At 39.8% G+C, this 25,812-nt stretch overlaps 1 protein-coding gene across 3 annotated transcripts in view; it reads left to right on the top strand.

Annotated features, from left to right (window-relative positions):
- LOC101854118 (leucine-rich repeat serine/threonine-protein kinase 1) overlaps positions 1–7,383 on the top strand; it is a 64,175-nt gene extending 56,792 nt beyond the window's left edge. For all 3 annotated transcript variants that reach the window (XM_005107575.2, XM_035972211.1, XM_013087632.2), the window contains 2 exons: positions 2,543–2,656; positions 5,467–7,383. In XM_005107575.2, the coding sequence (XP_005107632.1) occupies positions 2,543–2,656; positions 5,467–7,104 (1,752 nt within the window). In that variant the 3' untranslated portion in view covers positions 7,105–7,383. The remainder of the gene's footprint in view (positions 1–2,542; positions 2,657–5,466) is intronic.
- Positions 7,384–25,812: the final 18,429 nt, after the last annotated feature.

The raw sequence follows: 25,812 nt of genomic DNA, 5'->3' as shown, positions 1-25,812 counted from the left end.
TCCTTCATAGCTAATTCATTCAAAAGTCCGCGGTTCGAATCCGGGTAGCGACCGAAAAATTTTCTTCTCTAAATTTGTCTCCTTTCACCTCCTTTCCTGCTCTCTAGCAATGTTCTGTTGTCTGCTTTCAATTCCACTCTCTGCCCCCACCCCCCTCACCTCCTTTGCCCCCTCCTCTGGGCTCCTGACTCTTTCTGCAGCCTTTCTACTGCTACTCCTTGGCTCCTCCTTACTGCTGTCTTTCTGCCACACCCCTGATCTTCTGGTAGGAAATATCTACACCTAGCCTTCTCGGACAAGGGCGAAAAATCTCGGAGGCCCGTGTGCAAGTTGCACACGTTAAAGATCCCTTGGTGGTCTAAAATCGATAAGAGTAGGCTTCGGCCGCCACCCGGGCGAAATTCAAAATTTCCTACCAACTGAAAATATTAGGTGTGTCCCGTGCGCTCATATGACCTTATGCAGTTGCGAGCGCCGTAAAACACTTTACAAAAACAAAACAAAAAATAGCTAATTCTTCCTGTTTGAAGCGCAGATTCTGTCGCAGTGCTTGCATGTCAGTGACGTAGATCGAAGCTCTGTATTTCCGCTGTTTTCCTTTCGACGTTGGCGCTTCTCAGCCTGGTTGTTTCTAAGGCTGCTCTCGAGCATTATAGTTCTTTCCTTTATCATTTTCCTCCATGTTTTCCTGTCCTCAGCTATTTCTTCCCAGATGCTGACATCTACTCCAAGCTTAGATAAGCAATGTGGAACAATGGCCAGAAGGAAATCAGAAGATTTACTATCAGACCTGCGCTTACGGCAACCTGTTCAAGACAATCACCTTTACAAATGACCACTTCCCTCTTTCTCCCTTGCAAGTTACAAAATATTGTCATGACTCTGTCCAAGGTGTTCACCTGTTTAAGACAACCACTTTTTCCCTTGACAGTTAGTGACCATCTGCCCTTTCCCCCCCCCCCCCCCCCCTCTGGGGGCAGTACCACTGAAGTGTCTTTAGGCTATTCCCAAAGGGGGGGGACATTTCTCGTTCTTATGCACAGTAGAATTGTAAATGGGCTGATTCAACTATGCCATGCTCATAACTGTGCCTGAACTACAACAGGGAACTGCTGCTTTTTCTTTCGGAACTTCCTAATCCTTACTATCGTCATTTTTCCTCTACTTCTTTTGTATGTTTGTCATACTCTTGTGACCCGCTATTTCCAGGGTGCCTTGAAAGTCAAAATAGACTCATATGATCTTACGCAGTTGCGAGCGCCATAAAACCTCTACTAAATAAATAAAAGGGACCATCTTAGAGAACGTTGACCCTATGTCAATAGGAAGAGAGCGAGCACCTGTACTGCTTCGATACTGGAATGCTTGCCTGACCGTCAAGTCTAGAGATGGAAATTATTTAAATTGAGGAACAGAGCAAAGCATTAAAATGAAAGCCACATCAGGAATATACAAGTCTGGAAATTGTTTTTGTCCCTATTTAAGAATACTAGGCTGGATTTGAAAGTTATAATTGTGTTCTGACCAAACCTATTTGAACTTTGGGTGAAGAGAGGAAAATTCGTGTAAAGTACCTTTCTCAAGGACACAACGTCGGGCCTGCAGCTCAAACTCCTGAACCCGCAACCTCACAATTTTGAGTCCTGTAGCCTAACCACTAGACCACCGACAACCTCACAATTATGAGTCCTGTAGCCTAACCACTAGACCACCGACAACCTCACAATTGTGAGTCCTGTAGCCTAACCACTAGACCACCGACAACCTCACAATTATGAGTCCTGTAGCCTAACCACTAGACCACCGACAACCTCACAATTGTGAGTCCTGTAGCCTAACCACTAGACCACTGACAACCTCACAATTATGAGTCCTGTAGCCTAACCACTAGACCACCGACAACCTCACAATTGTGAGTCCTGTAGCCTAACCACTAGACCACCGACCACCTCACAATTGTGAGTCTTGTAGCCTGACCACAATTCAATCTCGTCATCTAAGACGATATACACTGCTCATTAAATGAAACTGCTGTTTTTTTCCACTGTTGCGTTCCATTGAAAGGATCTGAACTGTCTCAATATGTGAGGCAGCGTGGTGAAATCAGGCTATCGTCAAAATAATTAAAGTGAAGAAACTGGCATTTTTCCGTTGGTTTGGGAATTTTTATCGATTTTTTTTTCTTTTGCTCAACATCTTTCATGCCCATTAATGAACACATTTATGTGTGGATTTTTTTGAAAAACGTTGATTAAAGGCATAATAGATGTAAATTTTCAGTTTCCACGGCCTCTCAAGCAAAGGAAGTAATGCAACTTATGCGGTCATTTACTCACTTATTTTACCTCTGAAACCAGGCGACCCCCACTTCCTCCAATCGCCAATGTCTTGACTTACATTCCAGATAAATGGATATTTCTTCCATCAAAAGCAAGGAAAATAGACAGGTTTTAAGAAGATACCAATAACTCAAAATGCCCCCTAAATTTACGCGCCTGATTCCACCGCGTCGTGACACATATTGCTGTGATATGTATTTCAGAATTCCATAATGCTCGAAGTCATTGTCAGAGGCCCTCAAAGCAAGTTTGAAATGGAAGGACACTTCAAGTTGCCATCTGAACCAACGGGCATTCACAAGATCAAATCATCCAAGGTAAAAGGAACATTTTTGATAATGCTTTTTTTTATGACATTTGGTCGCCTTAGAACTGTTTTGTCCAAAGTTCCCTCTTTACTTAACCCTTCCAGCCCCAAGCGCATACATTTTCAGCAGTGCTTGTACCTCCCACCGTCCCAAGAGCGTATATTCTCAGTTTCGGGGGTACCGAATTTGCGCATTTTTCGAAATTAACGAACCTAATTGAACTTTAATTTTCATTATATTTATTCATTTACCTTTAAACATTGTTATACGTTATTATCCAAACCTGATTACAAAGATACTACATCACATTTTAGAATGCATGCCTCTTTTTCCCAAATACTGCTGTATTGGCTGGGACTGGGGTTAGGGAGTGCACACAAATGGCTGGGGCTGGGGTTAGGGAGTGCACACAAATGGCTGGGACTAGGGTTAGGGAGTGCACACAAATGGCTGGGGCTGGAAGGGTTGACTACACTCTGGACAATATGTGAGGCAGCGCGGTGGAATCAGGCTCTCGTCAAAATAATCAAAGTGAAGAAACTTGCATTTTTTCCGCAAGTTTGTGAATTTTTATCAAATTTTTTTTTGTCTCAACACCTTTCAAACCCATTAAAGAACTCATTTCTGTGTGGATTTTTCTGAAAAACTTTGATTAAAGGCACAAAAAATGTAAATTTTCAGTTACCACGGACTCTTAAGCTAAGGAAATAACTAATCTTCGGTGGCCATTTTCTCACTAATTTTACCTCTGAAAACGACTCAACTCCACCTCCTTCTTTCGCAAATATCTCGACTTGTATTCAAGATAAATGCATATTTTTTTCATCAAAATAAAGACATGCGAACAAGCTTTAAGATGATACCAATTACTACATGTCCAAAAATTGAGGAGAGCCTGATTTTACCACGCTGCCTCACAATAGTTCCGAGGCGACAGTCAATCAACTTTTTCTAGTGGATTTTCCCTTGCATTCTTTTTGATGTGATAGATTCTGATTGGCTTACGGGAAGGAAACTTACCCGGTACTAAAACGGTGGTCGCAACTGCATAAGGTCGTATGAGTGTGCGATAAAAGGTTGGTTCTGTACTGTTGTGAACAGAACCAACCTTTTTTCGCACGCTCATAATAATATGACCATATTATGCAGTTGCGAGCGCCGTAAAACTCTTACTAAAACAAAAACTTATTAAAACCGAAGAATAATTTGCCACAGTGTACTGGTAATTGACTATCTTTGAGAAATCTAAGGCTAATAGTGATATTGACAGTGGTTGTGGGATGCCTTGCCAGTCCTCACAATGGTATAAATATTTTAGCGAATTAGCAAATTTTTGTCAAAGTGAAGCTTTGTTTGATAAGGAAAAACGAGAAAATGAGGGAAAGAGAAAAAGAGAGAGGGAATTCCTCTCTGAGTATTTTTCATTGAAGTCCACTGTGTGCGTTCCTTTGACTGAGTTCAAAGAGTCTACATAACAAGAGGGGCCACTCCTCTCTTTGAGCCAATTAAAAAAGTGTCCTCAAAATTCGGTGGCGCCCTCTTCGCAAACGTGCACCTTTTGCGAACAGAGTTAACCTACTTGAGTTTAAAAAATCAAGGTGAAACTACCAAGTTTTTGGATAAATTTCGGAAGAACGCTTTTTTGAAATGGTTACGCTGACAAAAAACCTGTTCCGGAGGAAGGGGTGATTGTTTTCTTCGTGCAATTTGACTTTAGAATGAAAGGCGAGAGGTCATTAAAATTTTTAAATCCCTCTAAAACTCCGCACTGAACGAACCCAAACTGCTAATGAACAGCAGTCGATCTGCGCACGCAAGGAGGTGCTATTCCTATTCTTCTTTTGGAAAAACGAAAGAGAGCTTCAAAACAGACTGCAGCGCCATCTGAAGCAAAGAGCGGACTTCCGGCGGACACTTTTTTGGCTGAGTGGCCCATCTTGTTATGTACTATCTTTGCTGAGTTTTAATAGGCTGCTGGGCTTGCAACCGAAAGGTCTTTACTTTTTCTTTACTTTTATCCACCGCTTATACCCTTTTGGGTGTTGCGGGAAGAAAGAGACGTCTCTCTGTCGCCAGCCGGAGAGCTTGGGTCAGGGGGATGCCGTGGGTGGTTAATGTTTCCCTGACTCCATCTATCCAGGTCTTTCTCGGTCGCCCTCTAGCCTTGTTGCCATCGAATTTTTTTATGTAGGCACGTTGTGCTGGATGGTGTGTTGGTAATCGCATGAGACGTCCAAACCCTTTGATTCTCCATCATTTGTGCCCACCTTTTCTCTGATTACGGTGTTTCTAATTTTGTCTCGAAAGGTCATGGGGTCAATCCATTACCCTGTGCCCTTGGGAAAGGCACATTACATAAATTTTCCGTCTCTTCACCCCGATGGGAATGCTATAGAATGGCTATAGACAAGGAAAACTTGCGTCAGTTTGTTCGATGTTTGAGTGCTTGATCAGTTTCTTGTACTGTACGCATCCAGGGAAGCTGGGAATGTTTTGATTCGTTCAGGGCTATCCCCACGGTTTTACGAAAAAAAAAATTATGAAATTATGCAAACTGAGCCCAAAAATGTGAAATTGTGCGATTCTGTTAATTTTAACAAAGAATGATGAAGGAAAATAATCAGAAATTATGCAAAAAATGATCAAACTTTGTTAAATTATGTGGGGTGCACAAAACCACGGGGACAGGTTCGGGGGTTTGCTGGGGTAATGATAGCTGTGAAGTGCATAGAGCTTGCTGGAGAGCATGGATGTGCGTTATAGAAATGTAATTTTGGATTATTATAATAATACAAACTTATGAATTTCTTTTTCCTTAGGGACATATGAACATCGTTTTTGTGGGCCTAGTGGACGGGAACGTCCATACTATCTGCAACTTTCTGAAGAAGTCTGTCACCACGATTGAAACGGTGGAGGTACAGAAGGGTATCTCCATCACCTCTATGTGTTCTGTCAGCGACTCTGTGCTTGCCGTCGCCTGTGGGAAAAGAGTGACCGTCTTAGATATTCTGATTCGACCGGAAGACGATAAATGCAACCCACCAGAGTTTCAAGTGACTCGTTCTGTCGATCTCACTCCTCCTCCGTATTCTTCGTTGACAATTGCTCATCTGGTGTGTGATGGCCGCGGAAGACTTTGGTGTAGCTTCAAAGACAGTTCTGTGCTGTTTGAGCTAAATCTGGAACACTTAGGAGTTGTCGGCTCCTACAAGCTATTGTGGGACCCCAAAGACGATAAAGCTACGTTAGCCCTGGCAACTGAGAAAACACGCCAGGCTTCATCCGTCAGTGACGAGAGAGGCCTTCTCCCTAAGTCTAGATTGTGGGACACCATGGAAGATAATGTTTTCAAAGAACACGATAGCTCCTCTGTGTCTGAATGTGGCGGGTTGACTAGTCGCGAATCTGAGATTGTCAGTACTGCAGGGAAAAGTCGATCTTTACCACGAGATGCTTGTGTGCCGTCCCATGATAGGGAAAACAGAAATCTGTCAGATGGCTGTCAGTCCAATAGATGTATTAAGGAAGAAGAGAATGAGCACTATCATGAGGTTTATCATCTTGAAAGTGACGGGCCAATTTTGATTCAGGGTCTGGATCCGAGTAGAGAAGGTCCACCTCCCATTCCTCCAAGGACACAGCTTCGAAGACGGTCAGCGATAAAACAGACTCCTAATAATGCCTCTCTAGAGGTCCCGGCTTCTCTCAATGATGATTCAAAGCAACGGTCAAGGAGTGTGCCTGGCCTTCTCACTGTGGTGAGGCCGCCGCCTCTCATTCCAAGGAAGAAAAACAACAAAGAGCAGGACTGCTCCATCACCAGTTTACTCGTCTCTAAAGACACTCTCTTACTGGGAACAGAATCCGGCAGCGTATGTGTGCTGAGTCTCGCTGACAACGTCTGTCAGCTTATGCCGTGTCCATGCGCTCTCCTGAGACACCGATACAAGCCGGAGGAAGCGATCCAAAGGGGGAGGTCGCCAAGTTCCGTCAGTAACGTGGAGATGAGCCACTCTGGCACTACCTCAGCTCCTGGCGTCATATCCTCGCTGGTTTTGGCTCACGACAAAGTTGTGTCGCTCCACAAAATGCAAGCCGCACCAGAACTGAGGCTGAGGCCCCCCCCTCGAGCCAGGTCGAGATTGTCGGGTTCTGAGAACAGAAGTGGCAGCGTGTTTGATGAGCACACTTTAGACAAAGCATTAGACGAAGGACTAGAGAATGGTTGGGCAGAGTCGAGCCAGAATTATGACAGTTTGAGCCAAAATGTTAGTGGCGCCAGGGCCAGAAGTGGAACTGGCGTCTCGCTGTCGCCTTCTATGTCGTCTTGGTCGTCTCAGCTGTCAGTGGCAGACGCCAACTCTCCGGGCAGAGTGGCAGACTTGGCTGTGTGGGACAACATTTCCTCCTCGAACATGGATGATATTGTGTCTTATGCTGAGGGCCTCGAGTGATGGAATTTTCTTATGACAAATTAATCTAATCCTGAGTTTGGGAAAATTCTGGTTTTGTTTATCTTTTTATATGAGTTTTGTTATTTTACTTTTTCGTAGGTAGTTGTCACTGACAATGTTTGAGAACGAGGAAGAAAAAGAAGACGAGAATTGACAATGTTGTCTGTGAATATGCTTGTATTTTCCTGTATAGCCCACTCATGAGTCTGCTGCCTGCCCACTATGTGACTATCCCTCAGAGACAGTGGAACATCATCTGTTTTTCTGTAGAAAACTAACTGATTTTAGGGGATGTTTTCTTCCCAAGCTACCCCACACATCTAACTGCCTCTACTCCTCAAGACAACAGTTAGAACAAACATGCAACATTTCTCTAGAAATCTTAATAATAAGTAAGCCAATTGCCCATTTGCTCACTTTCCAATTATGCACCACCTTGTCTGCAAACCACGCGACGCCACTGATCAGGGATGAACTGTATCAGAATATCTCCCGAGTTCCAGATTTTTTTCCCCTTCAGGAAAAACCAAATCCAAAATATTCATGTTTTATATTTTTGTATAATTCAAATTTGGCAGCACTGTGCTCTATGAGAAAAGCTGAGACCCACTCACGCTTTTACTTACTTTACTTTACTTTTCCGATCCAGCGACCATTTGGGTTCTAGCCCTTCGGTCTGTCGATATGGTAAAGAATTTACAGTTTACCCAGGATTTTCAAAAGAACTTTGTATGTGTGTGCCCGCTGTGAGAATGAATAAATCCATTCTACCGGACAGGCTTTTGATATATATATATATATATATAGAATGTCAAGGTCAACACGTAGGTCAAGACATGCTGGTTCCTCAGCCAGACTGAAGTAAGCCTACATGTGAAGAGCGGTTTTTCCAAAACTCAATAAGTCGATTTTGACAAACGCCTGGTTTCACCACAACGCCACACACATAATATGTGAGGCAGCGTGGTGGAATCAGGGTCTCGTCAATTTTGAAGCATGTAGAGTTATTGGTATCATCCTAAAGCTTGTTCACTTGTCTTTATTTGGATGAAAAAAATATTCATTTATCTTGAATACAAGTCGAGATATTTGCAAATAAAGGAGGTGAGGGTCACCTGTTTTTAGAGGTAAAATTAATGAGAAAATGGCCACCAAAGAATAGTTATTTCTTTAGATTAAGAGTCCGTGGTAACTGAAAATGTACATTTTTTGTGAATTTAATCGTTTTTCAGAAAAATCCACACAGAAATGAGTTCTTTAATGGGCATGAAAGGTGTTCAGCCAAAATACGAAAATTTGATAAAAATTCACAAACCTGCGGAAAAATGCAAGTTTCTTCACTTTGATTATTTTTGACAATCGCCTGATTCCACCACGCTGCCTCACATATGTAGTCTGAAACAGCCATTTTCACTGCTCACTGCTGAAAGTTCCGTATCCCGGACTCTAGCATTGTTAAAATCTAACTTTACTTTACTTTTCCGATCCAGCGGCCATTTGGGTTCTAGCCCTTCGGTCTGTCGATATGGCAAAGAATTTACAGGTTTTTAATCAGCTGTGCTTTGTATTAAAATCTAAATCATTATATACTCATGTGCACGTAATAATACATAAATGGGTCATGTTTATATTATAAACGTGTGAGGCATCGTGGTGAAATCAGACACTTGTCAAACTTGACTTATTGAGTTTTGGACAACCGCGATTCATGTATGTGCAGCCCTTTTGGAGATCCTTTCCCCAACAGGGTATTCTAACGGGTATGGGGAAATACACGGTATATTTACACGTATACCGTGTATTTACTGCCAGCTCCTCTCTATGCGGTATTTACACGTATACCGTGTATTTGCAGTCAGGGTATTCTAATAATACTAAAGTTGTTTGAGGTGATTTTGCCGCTCGTTACCCATTTAGCTCTGCCTTTTTAGATGAATGTTGAAATGCAAATCCCACATTTTGAATGCTTTGTTATGTTGAAAAGGTTGATTTCCGTACTTACAGTAGCGGTTTGACTTAGGGAAGAAATGTACATGTGCTTAGTTCACTTTGTTTTGGGTTGGGGGTTTTTTTTAGGGTAGCGATATTTCCACGGCATGCTGTCTGAACATCGGAAGTGATACCTATACGGTATGCCGTCTTGAGTCTAAAGATCGGAATTGATATTTCGACGGCATAGGCTCTGCTTGAAGTGTATCAATGCAAGAATTGTGTTTGTTTTCCAGGCGACGAGTCGGGTGATCATACCTACCCGACCCGACCCGACCCCATCCACAAATGGGCACCCTACTGTTGGAAAAAAACAACTCTCTTCTCTCCATTTTGCTTGCACAAAATAAATTGTGCATCTCTCACTCTCGTTACAATCACACAAAACATTTCATCATTGTCCATAATGCACAAAATGATAGCAAAGGATAAACATTGTAAACTAAACATACAGGTTTCTTAAATTGTATCTATAGTATAATAATGCGTTACTTATGGAAAGAGATTATAGGCTTAATTATAAATAGTCCGGATGTTCTGATTGGCTGAATTTATGTGCCGTGGAATTATCACTTCCGATTTTTCTACGGCAGGATATCCACTTCCTTTTTTTTAATCGTTTACAGATTCCAAAGAATCATGTGTCGTCGTCTACCTTGAGCTTAGAAAAATGGAGTATTGAAGAAGTTTCAACAATCATGTGTTGTGTTGATAGAGAAAGGCGATGTGGTGTTTCAGTTTCGGGTGAAAGTCTTTATCATTATGCTGGGGTGGTTGATGGGATGCTGGAGTTTTCACTTGGCGAAAAGGGACAGAAATACATGTAATTAAATAATAAATTCATGATAATTGCATTTGTGTAATGCTTATCCATGTTCTGCATGCAGCATGCTCTGTGTTCTTTACAATATTATTATTCTTTGAGATACAGAATTTTCAGAGTATAGGATACATTAACCCTATCCGAACGTCGTGTTTTACTATCATATCCATACGACGTGGGGAACTCTGTGCCACCACTTAACCCTATCCGTAGGTCGTGTTTTACTATCATATCCATACGATGTTGGGAACTCTGTGCCACCACTTTCCAAAGAGGAAATTTACACGTTAATCCGATCCGTATCCTTTGCATAGCAGTTGGTCAAAATAATTTTTTGAGAAATGCTGAAAGTTTCAAAGAGATCAGTGTACTAAAAGTATTCTAAAATGTGAAGAATACAACCCCTGGGGTACAAAATGACCCCAGGGTGAACGGATAGGGTTAATAAATAAATCATTGCATCTGTATAATGCATATATCCATGTTTTGCAGCATAGTCTGTTCGCTTTACAATATTATTATTCTTTGAGATATATAGAATTTTCAGAGTTGTTGTTGTTGTTGTTGTTGTTATTGATCCAGCAACAGCTGGGCTCTCGCCCTTCTGTCCAATGCCATGTAGTGATAAGTGCGGGTTTGCTGCAGTTGCTGTAATGTTCCATAGAGTGTGTTGAAATTTTCAGAGTATAGGACGATACATGAATGTATTTTTATTGGATTATATACACTAGATAATGAGAGATTTTATATAGGGTATTTCAAAGTTAGTGTTGAAAGAATCAAGAACTGGCTGACAAAGTATAGGCTAACCATACCCTGGCATGAACTATACTTACAGAAATATAAAGCCATTCTAAAGAATGCTGAAAGGGAAACGTTATCTTGTCAAATGTATCAGTGCATGCAGCTCTTTTGTTCATAGATATTCTTTTTGGTTTTTGGTTTTTGTTTTTGTTTTGTTTTTTTGTTTTTTTTCGGCTGTAGGTTTGTTTAAGGGGGAGGGGGAGTAGGTACTCATCTATGTATTTGTGTCTTGTTTGTTGGTTTGTTTTTGTAAAGTGTTTTACGGCGCTCGCAACTGCACAAGGTCATATGAGCGCGCAGGACACACCTAATATTTTCAGTTGGTAGGAAATTTACTTTAAGAGATCAAATCTTTTGATTCATTCAAATGTCAGCTGAAGTCGTTTCTGATTTTAAATTAATAAGATGAATATTTAGAGTGATTTTCTTTATATTCAGAACTCAACGTTTTATGTTACTGTTGTACGTTGTACTGTATTGTAAAGCGCTCAGAGCCTGTGTACTTTAATCGGGATTGAGCGCTATATAAATGTCATTTATTATTATCATTATTATTTTGTCTATAGTTTTAGTTGGAATGTGTTGACATTTTCAACGCTAATAGGCCGTGTAAATGCCAAGGATTAAAAGTGTTTCTGGTGAGAAACATACCAAGAAAAGGAGGGGCAATTAGGACGATAGATGTCCGACTGGGAAGGAATAAGCATAATATATTGACTGCTTAACCCTATCCTTACGTCGTGTTTTACTATCGTATCCATACGACGTGAGGAACTCTGTGCCACCACTTAACCCTATCCTTACGTCGTGTTTTACTATCGTATCCATACGACGTGGGGAACTCTGTGCCACCACTTAACCCTATCCATACGTCGTGTTTTACTATCGTATCCATACGACGTGGGGAACTCTGGGCCACCACTTAACTCTATCCGTACGTCGTGTTTTACTATCGTATCCATACGACCGTGGGGAACTCTGTGCCACCACTTAACCCTATCCTTACGTCGTGTTTTACTATCGTATCCATACGAAGTGGGGAACTCTGGGCCACCACTTAACTCTATCCGTACGTCGTGTTTTACTATCGTATCCATACGACCGTGGGGAACTCTGTGCCACCACTTAACCCTATCCTTACGTCGTGTTTTACTATCGTATCCATACAAAGTGGGGAACTCTGGGCCACCACTTAACTCTATCCGTACGTCGTGTTTTACTATCGTATCCATACGACCGTGGGGAACTCTGTGCCACCACTTAACCCTATCCTTACGTCGTGTTTTACTATCGTATCCATACGACCGTGGGGAACTCTGTGCCACCACTTAACCCTATCCTTACGTCGTGTTTTACTATCGTATCCATACGACCGTGGGGAACTCTTTGCCACCACTTTCCAAAGAGGAAATTTACTCATTAATCCGACACGTACGCTTTGCATAGCAGTCTGTCAAAATGATTTTTTGAGAAATACTGAAAGTTTCAAAGAGATCTTCGCACTAGAAGTATTCTAAAATGTGAAGAATACAACCCCGGGGGGTGCAAAATGACCCCAGGGCGTACGGATGGGGTTAAACTTCTTCACGGGTGCCTTATGTTGAATTTAATTGATGATCTAGTGATAATGTGCGATTGCTCTTTACACTTAAGCAATTTTGTTTTGATTTACTAATATTTTGTGAACTGCCGGTACATACAGTAGTTTTCATGACACCCTTCCAACTTACTTTAACTGTACTGTACTAAGATTTATGCTGTTTAAGGCCTACATTTAGATAGGAGAGGCTTCCAAGTTTATTTGCTATTTTTACTTTTGAGATTTATGCCAATAGATATAACTTACTGTAATGTTAAATGTTGCCCGAGTTACATTCCTATTCCAATGTTCTGCCATCTGTTACTTACAGGCTTGTTATCTTTGTTCGTACATGCTCCCTCACATGCACTCTCACACACACACATACACACACACACACACACACACACACACACACACACACACACTCTCACACACACACACACAAATACACACACACACACACACATGCATGTACATTCCAATGTTCTGCCATCTGTTACTTACAGGCTTGTTATCTTTGTTCGTTCATGCTCCCTCACATGCACACTCTCTCTCTCTCTCACACACACACACACACACACACACACACACACACACACACACACACACACACACACACACACACACACAGGCTTGTTATCTTTGTTCGTACATGCTCCCTCACATGCAAACTCTCACACACACACTCACACACACACACACACACACACACACACACACACACACACACACACACACATACACACACACATACATAATATATATATATATATATATATATATATATATATATATAATATATATAATATATACACACAGCACACACATTTTTACATTTTTGTTGCATGTGTTTTGCCAGAAGAGAGTATCTTTATGTGACCCACCTGGTGAGTAAATAAATTAGATCTACTCATTTTTCAAGCAACGGCGATGACAGACGTACACATATATATAGGTATACATGTATTATGTTCTTCCATTACCTCCCAAGAACCAGTATTGAATTTATGAGATTTTATACTGGGGTGTTTTTTTTTGCATATGTATTATTATTAAGTAAGTCAGAATAAAAAATGATGACATCTCTTGCCATGTTTATAGTTTATTCAGTCTTTTTTTTTGGTGCGAGTTGTGCGGATTTTACCGCAGTGTTTTTCTTTCGCATTTTAGTTTTTAGTTTTAGTTTTAGTAGGAGTTTTACGGCACTTGCAGCTTGACTCCACTATTATTGGATTAATAAACCTTGACGAAAAAGAGTATTTCGAAGAAATATGTATGTTTTTTAAGTGGTGCTATTCAAATTTTCTAAAGGTGAACCTCTCAAAAACAAAGGAAATGATTTTTTTTTTTTAGAAGAGAAAAACCAACAATCCCACCTTTCGTAATTGAACAAGAAACAATTGAAATTACAGACTTGCAAGAAGAGGATTCAAGTTTTCTTGAAAAAGTGTCTAAGAAAGTTATTGAGTATCAGATGGACAGACAGGGTCACCAACGAGGAAGTGTTAAGGAAAACAAGACAGATCCCAGTCAGAGACGAGGTAGGAAGAAGGCGGTGGCGATGGATTGGACATACTCTCAGGAAGTCAGGCAGCTGCATAACAAAGAAAGTGTTGGATTAGACGCCACAGGGTAAAAGATCAGGGGAAGACCGCGTGAAACCTGGAGAAGAATCACAGAAATCGATGTACAGAAAAGTGGGAAGACGTGGAATAACATCAAGAGGCTAGCCCAGGATAGAGAAAGGTGGAAAGTGTTTATCTGTGGCCTATACCATGGTTTTTTTATTAGTTTTAGTAAGAGTTTTACGGCATTTGCAACACAATAAGGTCGTATTAAGTGCCAAAGATTAGGGGTATTACAAGAGAGTAACAAACATACAAAAGAAGGAGGAGAGATCAGGACGATAGATGTTTGATAGGAAAGAAGGAGCAAACCATAACAGAGCACCCGCTAATCCAGAGGCTATACCCTGGTGCAGGGTGAGAAAGGCAGTGATGATGATGAGAGGGTAAACCATGGAACCTGGTGCTCACGGCAAAGGTAATAAGTGGGTGCTACTCAGTGGCGACCGGGGATGTCTACCTCAGTTTAGAATTCAATAACTCTTGTTTGTTTTAGTAGAGGTTTTACGGCGCTCGCAACTGCATAGGGTCATATGAGTATGAGCGCCAAGGAATGGAGGTCAACAGAGAAGTCCTTACAGGGAATCGGGCTTACTCTGCTCACCTCTCTAGCTTCAACAGTACAAAGTCTGCTTCGACTATCAGGGCACTCCAGAAACAGCAGTTCACAAGAGAGTGATATCTTCAAATCTGCGAGAGACACCCCCCCCCCAAAAAAAAAAACCCAGCAAAAAACAACAACAAAAACAACAAATAGACAAACAACCCAAATCAGATTTTAAAAGAAAGTGACAGGTTTAAAAAAATGAAGAGTGAAAGATAAATGGGTGGACACATTCAAATCTTAGTAACATGTTTTTATTCAATTAATTCTAAAATCTAATTGCTTACTAATGGTTACTTTTCAACACAGCAAATCAGAGAAACAGTTCAAGAGGCTGGCAAGTAAAGAATACAAATAAATAAACAAGTTTTCATTCTGATTGACGTGTCAAATTTAAAAAACCAAGAAAACGGCCAGTCATCAAAACTAGAGATGGGATGATAAAGCTGTTTTGTTCATGATAAAGCTGTTTTGTCCAGTGAGAGAGAGAGAAACCAGTGTTTGATTCTGTCCCCTCGGTTTTATGCAAAAAAAATTCTGAAATTATGCAAACAGAGCCCAAAAATGTGAAATTATGCGATTCTGTTAATGTTAACAAAGAATAATAACGGAAAATAATCAGAAATTATGTTTAAAAAAATGATCAAATTTTGCTAAATTATGCGGGGTGCATAAAACCACGGGGACAGAATGATTTACCAGAGCTACACAACTAAGCTAAACAGAAACCTCAGTGCAAACAGACATGTGGGGCATCATGGGGAAATCAGGCGCTCGTCAAAATAATAAAATCGAAGAAAAAGGCATTTTTCTGCCAGTTTAACCGTTTTTATTGAATTTTTGTTTTTTGGCTCAACACCATTTATATCCATATAAAAACATATTTCTATACATGTGAATTTGCCTGAAAACGTTGATTAAAATTAAAAGCACAAAATATGTAATTTTTCGGTTTTCAAGGACTCCCAAGCTATTGAAGTAACCGAAGTTTGGCGACCTTTCTCTCGGTAATTTCACCACTGAAACCAGGCGACCCCACCTCCTTCAATCACAAATATCTCAACTTCCATTCAAATAAACGGGTGGGTTTTTTTATTATTGAAAGCAGAAGAAATGAATAAGCTTTTGGATGATACCAGTAACGCCAGATACCCAAAAACTGACGAGCGCCTGATTCCACCGTGTCGGGACATGTTATATATCAAAACCACACGGGAATGACAGAGTTAATCACCTGGCACCTATCCATCTCACACATATGATCTTGCATAAAAAACAAAAAAAGACCTACTGATAGATAACATTCGAAAAGCGCACATCCCTGCTCAACAGCAAGCTCTATGCGCTTCACAATCTATACCATTACCCCAGCAGACCTGAGAGCATTCTGAAACAACCTCAATTTCCTGGGAAGCATACAGTGCAAGCAGCCATTTATAGGCGCTAAAACACAAACATACTGACAAGATCTTTTGCTGTCTATGGCAGGGTACCCCTTCCCACCTGGGTGAAGTGAGGAAATTTCGTGTAAAGTGCCTTTTCCAAGGACACAACATCGGGCCCGCGGTTCGAACTCCTGAACCCCGCTACCTCACGATTACGAGTCCGGTAATTACAAACAAACAACAAACCCCCCCCCCCCCCTCCTTTCATGGTACAAGGCCTGGCACATCTGAGATTCCAGCGGGCAAATCTTTTATATTTTTGTTACACTATAACCATACAGAACAGCTGATTCTTTTCTTGAGTTGGAGAGAAATTTCAAGTTCACAGCCATCTCAATGTTCATCCATATTGAAAATGAAAAGTTATTCTGAAGCCAACCTAAGTCACTTATTACTTCAACAACCTGGTTCTGCACTTGTTCATAGCATCCACATCATCCACATCATCCACAGCATCCACATCATCCACATCATCCACAGCATCCACATCATCCACATCATCCACAGCATCCACATCATCCACATCATCCACATCATCCACATCCTAATCTCCTAAATTGAGAATCAAGTATTCTATTTGCAGAGAGATAAACAAATAACGCTCGCTGAGGGTTTACAAAAACGTTGACAGTGTCATGGGAGCTAAAGGGAACAAAAACCCTGAGATTGCTAGGACAACATAAACACACAAATATGTGGGAGCTATGGAGATTACACACGTATAACAGATCCATTTAACTAGCACAACATCACTTCTCAGGAACATCAAAAGACAATTTCTCTCATTGTATACTGTCGTACTGGGCAAATAATGGAAGAAAGAAGCCAAAGATTACTTGCGGTGTAAAATTGCGTCATACAGTGTAATCTTTTTCTCACTGCAAGCAAAAATACGCCACTCTACATTGTTAGGAAGTAAAAACACATTACAGGGGAGGAACCCACTTATTATACTGACATCTGTGGGACTGCCAGATTTTCTTCAGTTTAGCTGGGTTTTAACACCTACCTGTCCCCGTGATTTTATCCACCCTGCATAATTTCGCAAAATTCGATCTTTTTTTGCATAATTTCTGATTATTTTCTTTATCATTCTTTGTTAAAATTAACAGAATCGCATAATTTCACATATTTTGGGCTCATTTTGCATAATTTCAAAATTTTTCTTGAATAAAACGACGGGGACAGACCTACAACACCGGCCTCACACTTGGCTTTCAGTTCCCCAGGACCAGAGCTGCCGCCAGCTTTCTGACAGGCCAGATATGAGGTACACTCGTCTAAAGGGAATATCTCAGCCCCTAGTCAAGTTATAGACATGAAACTTCACTAAACTATTTAGAATGTGCACCCCTATGTTATGGTGAGCCTTCGCGAGTACACTCGTCCGGGGTCCCGTAGGTGTTAATTAAAGAGGCCACTAAATTGGCAGGGAAAAAAAATGCTGTTTTCGGAATAGCCGTGTTCGGTTAAAGCAGACTCCACAGTATGTTGGAGAGGGAAGTAAAGTGAACATTCTAAATATGGTCACTGATTAAGCAACTAACCAATAATGCAATGCAACAGACAAAGTTGACTCATAGAACCTCATTAAAAACATTAAATATTTTTCTTTGGAATTTCAGGTATTTTTTTTAAATGCATGAGTAAAAGCGGGAAATTTTGGACCTTTAAGATCTGAATTGTGCAGTGTTCTGTGCACAGAAAGTTTTTGTTTTTTTCTTAAGCATGAGCAAAATTCCAAACAAATTATGTAGATAGCTGATCTATTCTTGGCAATGATGAGCTCATTATTTGTAGCAGTCGGCACATTTATGCAGAGGGAAATTAAAACAAACCAAACATTGTCATGTGAAGCCTGCCATTTCATATATGTATATGAAAACAATAACAGAAATTAGATTTGTAAAGTAAAATGAGAAAGAGGGCAGCACTCTAACCAAAACAAAATAAAAATAATATTGCACAAGACTGAAAAACAAAGTTTACATACAGTCGAACCCGCTTTAATGACCAACTGTCCCAGACAATCGCCTGCTGTACAAATGACTACTTCCCACTCCCCCTATTTTTTTTCTTTATCATTATTATGACACTGTCACAAAGGACAACTTCTCTAAGAGGATCATTTTTTTCCTATGACAATGGGAGGTCGTTTTAAACAGTTTAGTTTTCGTTTTAATAGATTTTTTTTATAGTAGAGGGTTTTACGGCGCTCGCAACTGCATAAGGTCATATGAGCACCAAGGGGTGGGTGTCAACAGAGAAGTCTTTACAGGGAATCAGACTTAGACTGCTCACCTCTCTAGCTTCAACAGCACAAGGTCTGCTTCAACTATCAGGCACCTCAAAATAGCAGGTCACAAGAGAGTGACAAACATACAAAAGAAGTAGAGGAAAATGACGATAGTAAGGACTAGGAAAGAAAAAGCAGCAGTTCCCTGTTGCAGTTCAGGCACAGTTATGTGCATGACATTGTTAGATCAGCCCATTTACAATTCTACTGTGCACTAGAACGAGAAAATGTCCCCCCTTTGGGAATGGCTAAAAGACACTTCAGTCAGTAGCACCGCCCCGGGGGGTGATCATAAATGGGAAAGTCGTTTTCAACAGGTTCGACAGTACTTTACACAACCATCAGGAATCAAGGGTCATGATCCTGTAATCTACAGGGCACACAAATAAAACAACTTAAATAAATGCATTTATATAGCGCATACCCGTGTTCTAGAGCAAACTCTGTGCGCTTTACAACTATTATCACCCCTGCCGACCCTAGAACTGTCCCCGCAGTTTTATACACACAAATATTATAAAATTAAGCAAACTGAGCTCAAAAAAGATAAAGTATGTGATTCTGTTAATGTTAACAAAGAATGGTAAAGGAAAATACTCAGAAATTGTGCAAAAAATGATCAAATTTTGCTAAATTATGCGGAGTGCATAAAACCTCTGGGACAGCTAGAACACTTACAAGATTCTCACCTAACAGATGCAAACAACCAACAAAGTCACCAAACACCAGTAAACAAACAAGATCTTTCACCATCTGTAATTGGGTACGCATTCTCCCCTTGGTGAAATGAAAACAAATTTGCGTAAAGTGCCTTTCCCAAGTTCAGTTCGAACTATGACCTTTTTGGTACAAGCCCGACAGTATAACCACTAAACTGACACCACAGATATCATTTTGTCGCTTTTAAGGACAAGGGGGCTATCCCGAAAAATGCAGTTTTGAGAAAATCGAAGGTAAAGTTTTTGGGCCCTTGTTCAGTTTCTTTAAAAATACAATGAGAGTTTTCTTTACAATCAAACAATTATATAAACACCAATAAAACCAAACTTCTCCTATTGGTAGGACAATGTTCACTTTTGGTGTAGGTCAAGATTTCTGGAAACCCACGAAATCTGGGTTCGCCCGCTTGCCCTTAAAAGCGACCATTTGTGAAATCACAAAAAACTATAAAAACAAAAACTCGCAAAACCACCATGTGAACTACTGCAGATTGTCTTCAAAATGGAAACAGCTCTCCAGCTCTAACCACAGAATCACCAAACACTGGCAAAAAATAAAGACAAGCGTGCTTCAAAGAAATGAATATGAGCAGAAGCATAAATTATTCATCAGTCCTACTTTTGACCCAGCAATGTCTTGCACACAATACTTTAATAACACAGCATCGAGCAAATCACAGAACAGAAGGGGATTGGCAAGTGTAAACTTAAATATTGCCAAAACTTGATATCCTTTGGTCCTTCAACTACTTCAAAATATTGCACGTTTTTTAACAAAAAAAACAAAACAACACAAAGCAACAAACCCCTGGGGCAACAAATTCTCATTTCAAGTCCTGATGAACCAGTCACTTGTCAAGTCCTGATGAATCAGTCACTTGTCCAACACAACAAATTCTCATTTCAAGTCCTGATGAACCAGTTACTTGTCCAACACAACAGATTCTCATTTCAAGTCCTGATGAACCAGTCACTTGTCAAGTCCTGATGAACCAGTCACTTGTCCAACACAACAAATTCTCATTTCAAGTCCTGATGAATCAGTCACTTGTCAAGTCCTGATGAACCAGTCACTTGTCAAGTCCTGATGAACCAGTCACTTGTCCAACACAACAAATTCTCATTTCAAGTCCTGATGAATCAGTCACTTGTCAAGTCCTGATGAACCAGTCACTTGTCAAGTCCTGATGAACCAGTCACTTGTCAAGTCCTGATGAACCAGTCACTTGTCCAACACAACAAATTCTCATTTCAAGTCCTGATGAACCAGTTACTTGTCCAACACAACAGATTCTCATTTCAAGTCCTGATGAACCAGTCACTTGTCAAGTCCTGATGAATCAGTCACTTGTCCAACACAACAAATTCTCATTTCAAGTCCTGATGAATCAGTCACTTGTCAAGTCCTGATGAACCAGTCACTTGTCAAGTCCTGATGAACCAGTCACTTGTCAAGTCCTGATGAACCAGTCACTTGTCAAGTCTTGATGAACCAGTCACTTGTCAAGTCTTGATGAACCAGTCACTTGTCCAACACAACAGAAACGTTGCAGATCTAACAACTTAAGGATGGCTGAGAGCAAGAAGTTTTTTGTTTTAGCGGGGGTTTTAAAGCCCTTGCAACACAATAAGGTCATATGAGCGCCAGAAGATTAGAGGTGTTACAAGAGAGTAACAAACACAAAAAAGAAGGAGGAGAGATAAGGACGATGGATGTTTGATAGGAAAGAAGGAGCAAACCACACCAGAGCACCTGCTAACCACCCACGCGCAACAAGTGACTACATCCACTTGTCACAGTTTCGACAAAAACGAATTTGAAATTTTCACGATATATTGAAACCTCTACGACATTGTAAAAAAAGAAACGTTAATATCTCTCTATACCGAACTAAAATAGATATTTACAGAGGAAAAAGAGTGGCTCAGAATCTTGGACCAAAAGTGAACATAGTCACTTCTTGCACTCAGCCATCCATGTAATACATAAACAAAATGGAATTCATTTAACAGATATAATAATATATAAACAAAATGGAATTAATTTAACAGATATAATATAAACAAAATGGAATTAATTTAACAGATACAATATAAACAAAATGGAATTAATTTAACAGATATATAATAATATATAAATAAAATGGAATCAATTTAACAGATATAATAATATATAAACAAAATGGAATTCATTTTCACAGATATAATATACTAGCTGGGCCCCCTTTCGATGAAAGGAATAATCGGTTCTTTAATACAAGCTGAAAGTCATTGGCCTACTATATTTACACTCTACTGGAATGGGGAAATAAATATTGAGAGGTGCAAAAAATGAGGTCTAGATCTATACTCTCAAAACAAAATGCGCCTGGCGAAATATCACTTTCGGATTTTCTAAAATTACAGAGACAGAAGCGTCGGCCTACTAAAGCGATCTGAGAAATAAAAAAATTTAGCTTTTTGCAGCAAAACTGTCTCAAAACTGAAAAAACCAAGGGCGCCATGCTCTGGAGAATATTTTACAGAATTTTTTGGCCAAAACGGCATGTCGATCGATGCAGCCGTTAAACAGCCTTTTGAATAGCAACATTCGGCCACCACAAATAGATAACATATAAACAAAATGGAATTAATTTAACAGATATATAATAATGGAATATCTTTCTCCGTTGAGAGCAGAAGACAACCTAGTGACCAAATCATCACATTCAGCTTTCAGACTAAAACATACTACGCAGGTTAGATCAATTCTTCCAAGACAATTACAGAATTTAAGATCTGTAAATCACATTCTGACTGACCATCAAAAATGTCTAAGTTCCGTATTGTGAGACGAACATTTCTTTAACACTTTGCCGTCACAAAGCACATATAGCTGTCCCCGTGGTTTTATGCACCCCGTATAATTTAGCAAAATTTGATCCATTTTTGCATAATTTCTTATTATTTTTCTGTATTTATCATTCTTTGTTAAAATTAACAGAATCGCATAATTTCCCATTTTTGGGCTCAGTTTGCATAATTTCAGAATTTTTCTTTGCATAAAACCACGGGGACAGTCGTACAGATGGTAGGCAGCCTTGAGGAGTGGGCGACCCACCCAAACAAAAACACTCAACCAAAGGCCAAAACAGGGATATCTTTCACTTAAAAGCATACACAAATTACAAAAATAGAAACTATTTTTTGAAAGGGTAAAGGATGACAGGGCATACAATGGTTCCCCCATGCCTAAGTTGCACCGACGAGGTGAGACGTATAATCATACACAAATGTGATGCAGCGTGGTGAAATCAGGCGCTCGTCAAAATAATGAAAGACAAGAAATTGGCATTTTTCAGCAGATTAAAGAACGCATTTCTGTATGGATTTTATGGAAAAACGCTGATTAAAGGCAGAGACCATACAAATTTTCAGTTTCCACGGACTCTCAAGCTAAGGAAATAACTCAACTTTAGTGACCATTTTCTCACTAATTTTACATCTGAAACCAGGTGACCCCCACCTCCTTCAATCGTCAATAGCTTGACTTGTATCAAAGATAAAAGGATACTTTTTTTATCAAAAGCAAGGCAAATGGACAGGCTTTAAGATGATACCAATAACTCCAAATGTCCCAAAATTGACGAGCGCCTGATTCCATCGCACCGTGACACAAATAAATAAATAAAGAGACAAGAGGAAAAAACAGCAGTAAAAAAATCTGCTGAGTCGTTTAAAAAATAACAAATTATTATCATATACAAACGATGCCTCATCAGATCATGCAAAATGTAGAAAAATATTGATGCAATTTTTGCGTGTAAACTCCTCTAAATAAAAGAACAAAAAACACAAAGAACAGAACAGCCATACTATGACACAATTCTATACTGAGGGCAAAGGCAGAATTAGGAGGAGTAACTGCAGCACATGCTCAAGATCTCTCATGAGGCTGTAAACATACACACACACATGTACACACACATACACATACACGCACATACACCACACACACACACATACGCACACACATACATACACACAAAAACATACAACAAACACACACACGTACACACATACATACACACACCACACATACACATACACATACACACACACACATTCTCTTTATCCAAATGGAAAGAATACCTAATAATCTAAAAGAAGCAAAGAAATGTCATGTGACCATTACTACACTTACATACTGTAGGCCTATAGTGGCATTTCTTTCTCCTTGATAAATGGTCGCTTTTAAGCACAAGGGGGCTATCCCGAAAAATGCTGTTTAGAGAAAATCGAAGGTAAAGTTTTTGCCCCTTGTTCAGTTTCTTTAAAAAACAAGGAGAGTTTTCTCTATAACCAAACAAAATATACACACCAATGAAACCAAACTTCCCCAATAGGTAGGGCAATGTCCACTTTTGGAGTAGGTCAAGATTTCTGGAAACAATCTAAATCTGGGTTAGCCCGCTTGTCCTTAAAAGCGACCAAATAAACAGCATGAGCAAACAACAAATGTGCAAGAAAAAGTTGCACTTCAAAGTCAAAGCACTGTAATTCTTTTGACAAATAAAACCTGACTAGCAAGGTACAACTAAAAAATTAGCAAAAAATCTAAAACAATCAAAGAAGTAAACATTACATTTCGAAAAGCACAACTGAGAGTAATAACCGAAATTTATTTACTGAAGATCTTCACATTTCACATTGTACACATAAATTTACACATGGAACAACACGTTTAACTCTTTAATCACGTCTGGACGGTGGCAGCGTCCGGTAGTCGAGGTCCATAACCATGGCTGGACTGTACCATCGTCCGATGCCAAGTTATTATTGTACTATGGTACGAGCCAAATAAAATAAAAAAGTACGATCTAACAAGCCTTTAGTTTGACCCCGAAGTAAGGATAAATGAATTCTACGTCTGGGTAAAGCTTTATTGATCAGTTTGACACGAAAAAAGCGTTTTTAAAAACATAATATGGCGGGTCGTATTTCCACAAACATGAGAGAATTACGAGGAAACGTGATTTTAAATTGCATGGTTAAAGTGTTAAAGCACTGGTCCTTTGACGAAAACTTTGGTTGGTTGGTGGGTGAGGCTACCTGAGGACAAGTTATCTTGAGACCCATTCGACTCTTGACCAAGGTGTTCTTACAAAAAAGATGAGTAAGAATTAGAATCAAAACATACTGTACAACCATTCTCTAATACTGTAAAAATGTTGTGGGGATTGAAATAAGAAAAATCATAACGAGGAAGTATCCATTAAACAAAAAAAGAATAGACGGGAAAATGCTTTGAAGAAGAAAATGAGCTCTGTTAAACTTCCTTCTTTTTCTTCAGCGATTTCCCCAACTACGTTGAAAGGTGTGTCTACTGTCTACACACTGCACCCTCAAACTATTTTACACTAGATTTTTAAAAAAGGAAGCTAGAGTTTGTATGGTACAATACCATCAGCCAACTGTTCTGATGTACAAAGCAAAACATTTAGAAAATATTTTTTAACCCTATCCGTGTGTCGTTTAACTATCGTATCCATACGACATGGGGAACTCTGTGCCACCACTTCCAAACAGGAAATTTACTCGTTAATCCAATCCATACGCTTTGCATAGCAGTCTGTCGAAATGATTTTTTTGAGAAATACTGAAAGTTTCAAAGAGAACTTCGCACAAAAGTATTCTAAAATGTGAAGAATACAACCCCGGGGGTACAAAATGACACCAGGGCGCAAGGATAGGGTGAAACTTTCTTTATCTTCAGCGACTTCCCCAACTACGTTGAAAGGTGTGTCTATTGTCTACACGCTGCTGTCTCAAACTGCCTTACGTTGGACAAAAAAAGGAAGCTAGAGTTTGTCCAGTACACATACTGTTAGCTAACTGTTCTGATGTACTAAGCAAGATATTGAGAAAATATTTTTTAACCCTATCCGTATGACCTGTTTTACTATCGTATCCATACGACATGGGGAACTCTGTGCCACCATTTAACCTTATCCGTACGTAGTGTTTTACTATCGTATCCATACGACATGGGGAACTCTGTGCCACCATTTTCCAAAGAGAAAATTTACTCGTTAATCCAATCCGAACGCTTTGCATAGCAGTCTGTAAAAAGTCTGGAGAAATACTGAAAGTTTCAAAGAGACCTTCGCACTAGAAGTATTCTAAATTGAGAAGAATACAACCCTGGGGGTACAAAATGACCCCGGTGAGTACGGATAAAGTTAAAAATTGCAGTTTCTCAATCTTCAGTATTGGTTGCATGTGCTTGAGAAATATTTTGTCAAAATTCAAATTCTAAATGTTGACAAAAGAAGAAAAAGATACATAGTGTATAATGTTTAAAAGAATAAAAGCTTTTTTCTCTTTCCTGAAAAAACTAGCTTTTTGGGCTTACAACAGAAGAACAGCTTGCTGTCTAAAACAAGTTTTAGTTAGTTAGACAAGGTTTTACGGCGCTCGCAACTGTATAAGGTCTAAAACAAGGAACAAGACAACATATATCAGATTCAAATTCAATGATAAACATCTATACTGACCTCAGATTTTGAGGGACTATCCGTACGCCCTGGGATCATTTTGTACCCCCAGGGTTGTATTATTCATATTTTAGAATACTTCTTGTGCGAAGACCTCTTTGAAACTTTCAGTATTTCTCAAAAAATCATTTTGACAGACTGCTATGCCAAGCGTACGGATCGGATTAACGAGTAAATTTCCTCTTTGAAAAGTGGTGGCACAGAGTTCCCCACGTCGTATGAATACGATAGTAAAACACGACCTACGGATAGGGTTAATGTCTAGCCAACAGAAACTATTTTTAA

Source organism: Aplysia californica, unplaced genomic scaffold (genome assembly GCF_000002075.1).
Source record: "Aplysia californica isolate F4 #8 unplaced genomic scaffold, AplCal3.0 scaffold00613, whole genome shotgun sequence".
Classification (NCBI taxonomy): Eukaryota; Metazoa; Mollusca; class Gastropoda; order Aplysiida; family Aplysiidae; genus Aplysia; species Aplysia californica.
This window is presented reverse-complemented; position numbering and strand designations above follow the sequence as displayed.